Raw genomic sequence first — 12,095 nt, 5'->3', positions numbered from 1 at the left:
CACCTGATCATCACCATGATTCTCACTTTTTTTGTAACAAATTACGTGTTTTGGTAAAAACTGTTACAAAAACCACAAACTCATATAAAAAAGCCAAGAGTCAAACTGTCCAACTAAAGGTAACACTCATCACTATAATGGTGATCAAACATTTTCAGTAAATCGTCAACATCTAAACCTCAATTAATTCTCAATAAAACCTTCTGTAGACGTAAGACACAAATAAAGTAAATCTGGTTAGTAATAAGTGAAGCTGGTAATGCTGTTTGTGGAGTTGTTTAATCCTCCAGTGCTGAGATCTTCACAGATTTAATGTATTTTGTCTTCATTTGATTTCCTTTAACGCTGTGCCTAGAAGTCAGTTGTAGTTCTTGTGTTTATCTTTTTTTCTGTTCTTGTTGTTTCTCTTTCCTTCACTGATTATGCTTGTTGACAGCAGGTGTTCATCAATAATGCCCAATCATTAATAAATTAATCAAATAAGTATCTCATTAACTTTAACTCTGATTCAGAGTTATTTTAACTCTGGGGATTTTGCTGTGACTTAGCCCAAAAGACATCATCTGTGGTTTAGGAATATTTAGGAGAGATGATGTTTCATTGCAAAACAGATTAGGGGTTATTCACACATATTTTTTTATTCTCCCTTAAAAATTAGTCCACAGGCTTTCATAGACTCCCTAGGAAGTCAGGGAATTCTTGTTTTTTTTAGTTTTGTTACAAGCCGTTCACATAATATGTTAACGGCTTGTAACAAAACTAAAAAAAAAAAAGAATTCCCTGGTTAAATAAAGGCAAAAAACAAAAACAAAAACAAAAATAAAAAAAATAAAAAAAAATTCCCATGTATTAATCGCCAATTTTATTACCCATATTATGGGTAATAAAATTGGCGATTAATACATGGGAATTTTTTTTTAATTTTTGTTTTTGTTTTTGTTTTTTGCCTTTATTTAACCAGGTTAATCGGTTGAGAACAGGTTCTCGCTTGCAAACGCGACCTGGCCAAGATAAGGCGGCAGGCGCAGGGTACAAGGCGACATAAAATGACACATGACATACCAACATACAAATTACACAGTCATGAATATAGAAAACATTCATAGTTCTTACATATAGACCCTGTAATACTAAAATATATTAGATTTTCACCAAACAAAGGAATGTAGCATCTGACGCGTTGAATACGGTTTGAAATCAAAAGACACATTTCACAGAATATTTAACGTATGGCGGTATACTTTATTATTGCGAGGTGGTGTAAATAGCCCGCTTACACAGTTATTACAATCTTGGGAAATAAAGAATGAGTTTTTTTTTTCTGATGGGGTGTGTTTTGTATGGTAACATCTAAATTAACTGGTTTCATGCGAGTCAAAAAAGTAATTTAATCTGGCTATATCAACCCAAATTACAATCAACAAAATCGACAAAGTATTTTTTGTTAGTTAGATCAAGGAGAAATAGACCCTTGAATAAAGAGTTGCAGGTTACCATTGGTTGTTTTTTTCAGTGTAGCCTTCGTTTCAGTGTGCCCCTCAACTATGCTCAGTAAAGACTATTATTATCATTCATGCGTGTTTCCTTTATGCTGCATTCTCTTAATAACTAACCTCTGAAGTCATGTATCCATACCCCGGTCATTTGACTGACAGAACTAGCTAAACTACTCTGACTTCTTATGCTATATAAACAATAATAGTTTTTTTTTACAGTTGTACAGTTGGTTTCATGTCTCTAGGTCAAATGGTTATTGAGTTTAATATATTTATAGGGATAACTGAGTCTTTATTAAATAACTGAAAGTGTACAACCCAAAACAAGCCTTTTGCTAAATAAAGAAAAATATTCTGAGTGTTTTAGAGTTGGTTTCATGTCTCTAGGTCAAACAGTCACTGAGTTTAATGGAATTATATTAATTAAATACATTTACACTACTATATTTATTTTAACAACAAATAGAATGTAAATTACACAATCATAATAAGAAAGGGTTAAATTAATTGATTTATAGGGATCATAAAATGTATATAAAATGTATTTTTATTTATTTATTTTTTAATTTTTAACATTCCACTTTGTGCTGGGCAAAGAAAACCTCTTAATGCATTTACAGGTTAGTTTATCTTGAGAATGAGATAGAAACTGAAAATATAATGGGCATTTCCGCGAATGTCTAACAAATGTCAAATATAACTTAACCGGGTTGCCAAATCCCAGAAAAATGTCCACCCACACCCAAAACAAACACTGATCATCATTGTGATGAATACAAACGAAAACAATAACACAGATTGAGTTTTGTTGTAAGGTTTATTTTGTTGCTGTTTCATTTGTCAGCCACTAGATTGTCCTAGTGTCTCATTTTTGTTTCCTACATTTGAACTCCAGTGTTTAGTGCACTGTTACATTTTTTGGTGTAAAATTATAGTACATTCCAAGTTAATAATTGCATGATTTTCACAGTAATTCCACAGTAGGTGGTCATGTATCTAACTGCACTCTTGGAAATTTCTTGTAAAAATATACAATATCTTACTTTATTTTTACAGTGCATATGAAGGTACACAGCAAAATCCCCAGTGTTAAATTAATGCTGCTCATTGTTTGACTAACACTGAACCAGTGTTGAAGTTAATGAGATAATTAAGTGATTAAATGAGTGATGATTGAGCATTATTGAATATACCTGATGTAAACACTGATATCCATAATGGTGACTTAAAATTTTTGATTTTCTCCTTCAGTGATTCTGCTTATTAACATCAGGTCTCTTCAATAATGCTCAATCAACACAGAAGTCACTTTCAAATTATAATAATGCAGCTTCCTGAGAAATTTCACAGAGTAACGGTTAATGTGACTGCACATTTAGTGTGCTTCCTTGCTTCAACATTAGATGGCATACTAGCTTCTAACTAGTAGCAACATTACTACCTGTCCTCACTGCCTGGAGAAATATCTCATTGTACTTCACTTAAAAAATAAATATTAAACTCTATTTTATAGAAATCCAGAGTGCTTTATAGAATGGGAGGCTTATAGTCCTTTAGAACAGTAAAATAACACATCAAACCCACAAAGACAAATACATTGTTGTCTTCACATCCATTAGTGGTATATCCAGTTTCATTCTCCAGTCTTACTGTCCAATTACAAGAGTGTTCATTTGTTACCAGGATACATGCAAAACAAACATTCTGCACTTTACAGGTTGTAAATGAGCCTCTTCCAATAAAAATATGGGGTTTATCTGTATAACGTGTGGCACGCAGTCCTCTTTTTAGTGTGTTTATGTCAAGCATTTAAGAGAATATAAAGGTCAACAGTCTGAGATTGAGCAAAACTGGATACGTTGACTGATGTAAGCATGGTTGGGATGAGATCAGACACTGGAGGACGTGTTAGTCCTGGATATCGGTGTTTTGTGAACATGTTCCCACTGATCATTCCATCAGGAAGCAGTTTAGATAACTTCTGATTGGGCATTAGTGTCAGCTTTCAGCTCCACCCCTTATTTGTGCCACTTCAGTGCCTATTCTGAAAGTCTCTCTACATGTCCAAGTGTCTTTATAGGAAAGGGTATCAGAATCTCCACAGCTCTCCACCGACTGCAGGTATGTGTCATATTATAAGTTTGGGTGTTTTAGATATATTTTTCTTTGGATTATGTGCTTCCACTACAACTTTGTGATGTTTGGATACAGATGCAATGAAATCCTGGGATATATAATAAAATAATAAAACCGGTGTGTTTGAGAATGTTCAAAAGCATTGAGAATGTTCAAATTCTGACCTGTGTCTTCCCACTAAACAACATGATGTCCAAAAGACGTCTTTTCAACGTCTTTGTCACAAAAGTCGGACGTTGAAAAGACGTCCACTGAGGAGCCAGAATGAAAGTTTTTATGACGTCTTTTTTTTGACGTGTTCTGCAAGTCCAATATAGACGTTCATCGAACCTTCGTACCAGTTTAAAAACTAGTTCAAATGTGGCCATTGTGGACATATTTTCAACATCATTTATGGTCTCATTTAGACAATTTATACTGTTTCTGGACCAAATAAACACTCAGGATGCATTAAATTAAAACTCATGTTTATATCAATGTAATTTCCTTACATTGTTTAGATGAGGTTTAGATGTTGATGTTTCATTTTAAGTAACCATTGTGGTGATGAGTGTTTGCTTTATTTGGACTCTTTCCCCAGTTCTTTTACCTTTAACTTCTCCGTGGGTATTGTAACTCTGTATTTGTATAACACCATTGTTGTGGCAGAGGAAGCCAAGAAAAGTAAGATCAACTGTTATCAGCTCCTCGTTGATAATGACAAAATAATCACAAAGTGAGCATTTAATGTTGTATTTAGACTTTTGTCTTTATATCTGGCATTTATAACCACCAATCTTGTGGAAATGCATTATTTGGACCAGTACCATTAAAATGATGACTTATTTGAAGGTGAGTGTTAATTTAACACCCATATCTGCATCATATCTTCCATCTGAAAGCAGGTGAAGGTGATTTACTACTAATCAAGGAACCAACTTTACTGACGAGATGCGCATAACAATGTCACGCGATATATCGCCCAGCCCTATTTTAAATACAAATTACATGTATTTGAAATACGTATTTAATTTCTTTTGAGTATTTTGTAATTAAAATACTGCCCATCTCTGACTGCAACATTGCATCAATGTTACTTTTTACTAGTGTGTATTTTCCTGTGGGTTGAAATGGTTAACAGTGTAAGATTAAAAGACACACCCACAAAATGTATTTTAACAGCAATAAACTGTAAGTTATAAAATAGGTTTATACTGTAAAATGTAGTTTTTTGGGTCACCATTGTGCTGAAGAGTAGAGCCTGTGCTTCAGTCCAGGAGAAGATCTGCAAACAGAAAGAGAAAGAGAAGTATACTGAGGTCAAGTTTATGTTTCTGACATGGCATAAATAAACCTAGATTCTATCACTTTTTCCAAACACATATTCCACTGACATCTGTTACTCTGAACATAAACTCCTGACAGATAAAATGTTGTCAAACTGGTTGATCAGGTCCTCTTCTTTCAGTAATTCAGATTTCATAACACGGTTAGACAATAATGAACACTAAATAATAATTGTAAGTCACACTTAAAAAAGAATAGCAAAGTAATGACATTGGATGCAAACTATTAAACAAGTTGCATTTGACAGACTCGTACACTTTTTGCAGTAAAATGTTTCATTAAAAAAATCATTTTTCAGGTTTTAAATGAATAAAGTTATTCTATTCAATGATGATTTATTAGATATACTGTTCAAAATGAAGACATAAAGTATTGTGAAGCGTTTAAGGGTCAAGTTGACACTTAATGTCCACTAAAAAACTAAAATTATCTGGGAAAAAAACAAATGTAAGTGCTGCTGTTCGAAGGTGCAGCAAAATACATATGAATGCCCAACCAATCACTGCTTTGATTGTAACATGGTACATTAACCATACATGGCAAACACTTTCCGTTTGCATTCCTGTTCATCTCAATAGCACGACTTCCTGAAACCAAGAAGTATGCCAACCTGTTTGTTTTCCAAAGTATTTTTGATTAATTCACTTATGAATGCTATGTGATGCATCACTGAGAACAACTTACTGATGCAACCACAAGAATCTGTACATTCCAACCACTTCATTACTTCCTGATTTGTGACGTCAAAGGCAGCAATCAGTCTATTGTTTTCCTAAGGATTATTGTTTTTTTTTATTGTTGCTTTGCCAGTGTTGTATGTAAAACATTTATAACACACCATTAAAGCACTTACGTTTTTTCATTCACAGATTGTTGATTATGGATAAAGGACAGTTCCCCCCTCCATATCCTGGACCACCAATGGCCCAGACCAACGTTTATTACCCCCCACAGCAGTTTTCCTATCAAACCCAACAAGGTCAGTGAACCCTCACTCTGATATTCAATTCAGAGACTATTGGTCACTGGTAGCTAACTACAATGCTTCAATAATGATCTTTTTTTGCAGTTCCAATGGCCACTGTATACAATCCACTGCCCCAACAGCCGTCAGTCATGTCTTCCAGCGTATCCCAAACGGTCCAGTCCTCTTTCATGGGTGAGAGCCGATGTTTACTGTTTAGTTTAGAGGGAAACTGGAACGTTTCTGCATGTCACAATGAGGATCAAAAATGCAGAAGTCCTACAGCAATCCAAAACACTGCCGACACCTTCTAAACATTAAGGGGAAAGTGGTAAAAACATGACATGTTGTTCTGTCCAAATGCGTTGTTTGACTTTAGATATAAATATGCACGCATAATTAGGGGCCGAGCACAAATTGAATCCAATTGTGTTCTTCTTCTTCCGCTTTTGATGTCTATGGCAGCCTATAGAACCGTATGGTAAAAACGTTTTGAAATTTGGCACAAAAGTAGGGGGCAGTCTGAACATTCACCACAGCAAATTCAGAGTATCTACCTCAATCCCTCTTGCGCCACCAACTGTGCAAATTTGCACCCTATGACGTAATTTTTCGTCATTAAAATTCTTCACGATTTTGAATGCTCCAAAAAAAAAAAAAAAAAACTTTTTCGAACTCATCCTAGAAGGTTTGTCCAATTTTCACCAACATTAGCTTAAGAACATCCAAATTAAGAATCTCCAAATGCAGTTTGGAACTTAGGGAAACTCTTGCCTTGTCAGTTCTGACTTATAAACTCATGTTTTGTTTCACAGCACCACAGCCCATGTCTTCATCCACCGTAACTCAAACAGTCCATTCTTCAAGTATGCCTGCCGTTGGTGAGTGGCGATGTCTTGAGTTATGAGACTCTCTGTTTAACTGCCATCCAGGATGCTTTAGTATGAGACTATAAAATAAAAAGCAAACGTTTACAGGATAATATTTCCCTTATCTCAAGTTTGATGGAATTTCTGGTTCTGTATGTTTTCTTTTTCAGCTCCAATGGTAATTTACAACCAACAGCCCGTCATGTCCACCGTCACTCAGATGGTCCAGTCTGCGCCTGGCCCGGGTGAGCTGAAAAGCTCTAGATTCACAAGACTTATGCATTCAAACACTATGCTTTCAGCATGCACATGATGCATGATGTATAGAATACTAATCTGGAGGTTTATGATCATATTATTATTAATTTTCATTAATATTACCTTTTTTTCTGCAAATGTAGCCTCAGTGGTAATTATTCCACCACGTCTGACTGAAGTTCCTGGGCAGATGAGATGTCCTTACTGCCAGCAGCAGGTCGTCACAGAGACGACATATATCTATGGTACGATGGTGTGGGTCATCTGTGGAACTCTTGGCATTTTAGGGTAAGGAACTTAATTCACAGAATTCTCATGTAAAGACTTCTGGAGAAAAAAATCTGATTCAGACATGTATTGAAACTTTTCATGTATTTTAATATATTTGTATTTACACATTTATAATGATGAATTTGCAAATTAGTACATTTAAATATATATGAACTTTAAATATAATATCAAATAACACTACAGTTACAATTATAATGTTTAAATGTTCTGTAAGTCAACACATCAAAATATGTGTACTTCTTTACAGCATGACTGATTGTTTGATTGTTGGATTTTACAGTGTAGGTTTATCACAAAAAATTGTATTGTACTATATGTCTACTCTTTAAACAGCATTATGTTAAAAATGTAACACTATGGCAACAGCTTTCTAACCTGTACGTGACAGCGTACTCCGTGGGGTCGAGTGGAAATTACATAACGGCAGTTTCTTTCAGTTTTTTCCCTCTGTTCGACATAAAACAATGTGTTTATTGTCATCCAGTTTGAAATGTTGACTACAACTAACACAGAGGTTTTCCAGATTTGGGACATTTTCTCCATATTTATGATTCTATGCAGCCTTTGGCCACTGACTGGTACCCGAAAGTAACTCAATTTCGCTAAGCATTTACTCTTTGAATTCAACAAAAGGCGACACCATTATAACTAACAGTTTGCTAAGAACTATTTCCTACTAAAGCAAGGTGGTATTTGACTCTGGTCAGGCGTATCCATAGCAGACGGTGGGAGTGGCCTTGGACGCTAATATGCCCAGTGCATTATGAGTGTTGAAGTTTTCCTACCAATTTGGCAAAAGTTTCCTCTATTCATGTAGCAAAAACGTTTTAGTCTTTCTACTGTATAGGCGGCCAAATTTTATTGAAAGCATGCACATTTTGTTAGCGGTGAATTACCCATTTAAAGGGTTAATTAACCAAGAAAAAGAGAAAATTGTGTCATTCCTTTCTCACCCTCATGCCGTTTCAAACCTGTATGACTTTCATTTATCTTCAGAACACAAATGAAGATATTTTTAATGAAATCTGATCTTAAATTCAATATGCTCATCATATAAAGTGATCGTGTCTCTTCAGAACATTTTGGACCAAGTTGCTCAATCCATTTAGATTAGTTTTACGATCTCTTTATGAACTTCTTGAAACGTCAAATTAGTAGTTGCATAGACTGTCAATGGACACTTTAACACTTTAACACTTATTTTTTTCTCTCCAGGATCTGGCCATGTTGCTTGATTCCATTCTGTGTGAATGCCTGCAAGGACGTAGAGCATCGCTGTCCAAGCTGTAAAAGCCTCGTCTATGTGTACAGACGCATGTAGCTGGTTCTGAAGCAAAGAAAAACTTTACAGGCAGAATCTTTTGGACATTACTAGACTTCCTAATTCAAAGAGAAATAATATCATGATGTGGGTTTCTCTTTCCTTCTTTATGCAAATATATATATATATATATATATATATATATATATATATATATATATTGATACTGAATGTAATATCTATTTTCTTATTGTATATTTAGCTTGATAACATTACAAGATCCTGCAGAGACATCATACTACTTGTTGCCATATGTTTACTTCAGTGTTTTGTTTATTTGATTAAAATGTTCTCAATCTAAAAGTCTGCAAAGCATAATTTTTTTCTCAAAAATCCCTAAAAAAACAAGATTTGTTGCATCAGATTATGGATATCTGACAATAAAGCATGGTATTTCAATAACGTAATCCAATGTCTTGGTTGAAGGTATTCTGCATTTACAGTTGTGGTCAGAATTAATGGCACCCTTGGTAAATATAAAAAAAATGGCTGTGAAAAATAAATCTGCATTGCTTTTGATCTTTCATTTAAAAAAAAAATCTAACCTTTCATTGAAGTAAAATAATTGAAAGTGTGGGGGAAATCACTGTCACGGATAGGCTACACCAGCGTCAGTGACAGACCTACACACTCGTTCCGCATCCCCTGAGTATTGATCACCTGCACCTGTCATCATCACCTGCCGGTAATCGCACTCACTTCATCCACACCTTAAAAACACCACCAGTCCACTCACTCAGTTGTCTGGGGCCCGTTTCAATAAGGAGGTTCAACCAACTCTGAGTTAAAACTTGAACTCTGAGTTGACTTACCCTGAGATGGGAAACTCTGAGTTTTCGGTTTCAGAACAGCTGAAATGAGTAAGTTCAATCAACTCTAAGTTGACTGACTCAGAGTTAAGCACGTGCACCACAACTATAAAAAGCCATTATCAATGGAGCGCAGATATTATGAGTCACCATGGTAACAGCGCCACACATAAAGAGGTCTGCATATTTCTCATCAGCAGATCGCAAACATTTTCTTTTTAAGCAACAGGGCAGCAGCGGCGATCGAGAGAGTTAGTTTGGGAGAAAATAGTTGCTCGAGTCAATGCGTAAGTTTACATTTTAATTAGGCTACTGTTATACAGTGTTGGGTGTAATTACCAAGTAATCTAAATACTGTAATTTAAATAAAGGGATTACTCTTAATTCTTCTGTAATATAAAGTAAAATATGATGGCATTGCATTAAATACTGCATAGACTATAGAACACTTCTGTATAAAACAACAATGGATTTAACATAACATTTTTTAAAGGTATATTTTTAATGTAACCTTCTCTCTCTACACACTTTGGTCAATTCAAGAATAATTCATGCAATTGTATATTGTTAATTTGAAAGCATTAAAAGTGCAGTTTATTGTCTCTTTTTGTATTGTTCAAGTGGTTGAGGTTGATATGGGATTTATAAAGTAATTAGTAATAAGTAGACCAATACTTTCTAGAGATAGTTATTATTACATTAATCTAATTACACTGTTGAAGATGTCATTTGTAGTTAGTAATTAATAACTATTTTAGAGTAACTTACCCAACTGTTATAATATCAGAGGTGAAACTGGAAGAACAGTATGTTATTCAACCTAATTTTAATTTTCATGTAGGTGCAATCCTTCAGGCATTAAAAGAAAATAGCAGCTGAAAAAATGAAATATAAAAACATAATTCAGTCAGGTATGGCTTGAGCATATCATGGATGTAGGCTACCTGACTTTACAAACATTTGACATATTAAATAACTAAATAGCATCCAGTGTCTTGCAGTGCAGCAGCATTTTTGACATAGGTCTAATTAACACAATTAAATGTTCATTCTCATTTGACTTCTACTCAGCCAACAGAAAGAAGGAAGAGACTCCCAAAGATGGAGATGAAGATGAAGATGCTGAGGAGATGGAGATGCAGAGGAGATGCAGAGGAGATGCAGAGGAGATGGAGATGCAGAGGAGATGGAGATGCAGAGGAGATGGAGATGCAGAGGAGATGGAGATGCAGAGGAGATGCAGAGGAGATGCAGAGGAGATGGAGATGCAGAGGAGATGCAGAGGAGATGGAGATGGAGATGCAGAGGAGATGGAGATGCAAAGGAGATGGAGATGCAGAGGAGATGGAGAGGAGATGGAGATGGAGAGGAGATGGAGATGGAGAGGAGATGGAGATGGAGATGGAGATGGAGATGCAGAGGAGATGGAGATGCAGAGGAGATGGAGATGGAGATGCTGAGGAGATGGAGATGCAGAGGAGATGGAGATGGAGATGCTGAGGAGATGGAGATGCAGAGGAGATGCAGAGGAGATGGAGATGGAGATGCAGAGGAGATGGAGATGCAGAGGAGATGGAGATGCAGAGGAGATGGAGATGCAGAGGAGATGGAGAGGAGATGGAGATGGAGATGGAGATGCAGAGGAGATGGAGATGCAGAGGAGATGGAGATGGAGATGCTGAGGAGATGGAGATGCAGAGGAGATGGAGATGGAGATGCTGAGGAGATGGAGATGCAGAGGAGATGCAGAGGAGATGGAGATGGAGATGCAGAGGAGATGGAGATGCAGAGGAGATGGAGATGGAGATGCTGAGGAGATGGAGATGCAGAGGAGATGCAGAGGAGATGGAGATGGAGATGCAGAGGAGATGGAGATGGAGATGCAGAGGAGATGGAGATGCAGAGGAGATGGAGATGGAGATGCAGAGGAGATGGAGATGGAGATGCAGAGGAGATGCAGAGGAGATGGAGATGGAGATGCAGAGGAGATGGAGATAGAGATGCAGAGGAGATGGAGATGCAGAGGAGATGGAGATGGAGATGCAGAGGAGATGGAGATGCAGAGGAGATGGAGATGGAGATGCAGAGGAGATGGAGATGCAGAGGAGATGCAGAGGAGATGGAGATGGAGATGCAGAGGAGATGGAGATAGAGATGCAGAGGAGATGGAGATGCAGAGGAGATGCAGAGGAGATGGAGATGGAGATGCAGAGGAGATGGAGATAGAGATGCAGAGGAGATGGAGATGGAGATGCAGAGGAGATGGAGATGGCCCTGAGCCTGAATGCTGGAAGGCCAATGGCTGAGGGAATTCCTGGAGGGACTTCATCAGAGCCAGTCACTCCCGAAGATTCAAGTGCCTTCATAAAATGTAAGAGGTGTATGTGATTGTGATAACAATATGTGTTATTTTTTATATAGGGTGTTTTTGATATTTCCATATATTTTACTTTGGGTTGAGTTTTTTGTTGCTCCCAACAGATTCTGATCGTAATATCTGTCTTTTGGAGCCTCCTGTCCCAACAGAACCCCAGACAGTTGTAAGTAGCCTACTCAATACACCAGAAATTATGACAAATAGTATTATAAAATGTGCTCAACCAAATGCTCATCTTCACAGGACGA

The 12,095-nt window shown here is 36.5% G+C and overlaps 1 protein-coding gene across 1 annotated transcript; it reads left to right on the top strand.

The window, feature by feature from the left end:
• The first annotated feature begins 3,548 nt into the window (after positions 1-3,548).
• On the top strand, positions 3,549-8,708 carry LOC143753497 (lipopolysaccharide-induced tumor necrosis factor-alpha factor homolog). The gene is made up of 7 exons (XM_077245871.1): positions 3,549-3,617; positions 5,828-5,937; positions 6,028-6,117; positions 6,738-6,803; positions 6,962-7,036; positions 7,193-7,337; positions 8,556-8,708. Exons 2-7 carry the CDS (start codon positions 5,838-5,840, stop codon positions 8,659-8,661), a joined length of 582 nt encoding a protein of 193 aa, XP_077101986.1. The 5' UTR covers positions 3,549-3,617; positions 5,828-5,837; the 3' UTR covers positions 8,662-8,708.
• Positions 8,709-12,095: the final 3,387 nt, after the last annotated feature.

This window comes from Siphateles boraxobius, unplaced genomic scaffold (genome assembly GCF_051911475.1).
Source record: "Siphateles boraxobius isolate OS27281-9 unplaced genomic scaffold, OSU_SipBor_1 29, whole genome shotgun sequence".
In the NCBI taxonomy this organism is placed as follows: Eukaryota; Metazoa; Chordata; class Actinopteri; order Cypriniformes; family Leuciscidae; genus Siphateles; species Siphateles boraxobius.
The sequence above is the reverse complement of the archived record's forward strand: the minus strand, read 5'-3'. Positions and strand labels throughout refer to the sequence as shown.

What these genes read in the sequence shown, in the direction of transcription:
- LOC143753497 (XM_077245871.1), top strand. Translation starts at nt 5,838, where the DNA reads ATGGATAAAGGACAGTTCCCCCCTCCATATCCTGGACCACCAATGGCC. An exon ending in TTCCTATCAAACCCAACAAG is followed by an intron (nt 5,938 to 6,027) that starts GTCAGTGAACCC and finishes CTTTTTTTGCAG; the next exon opens with TTCCAATGGCCACTGTATAC. An exon ending in TTCAAGTATGCCTGCCGTTG is followed by an intron (nt 6,804 to 6,961) that starts GTGAGTGGCGAT and finishes TTTCTTTTTCAG; the next exon opens with CTCCAATGGTAATTTACAAC.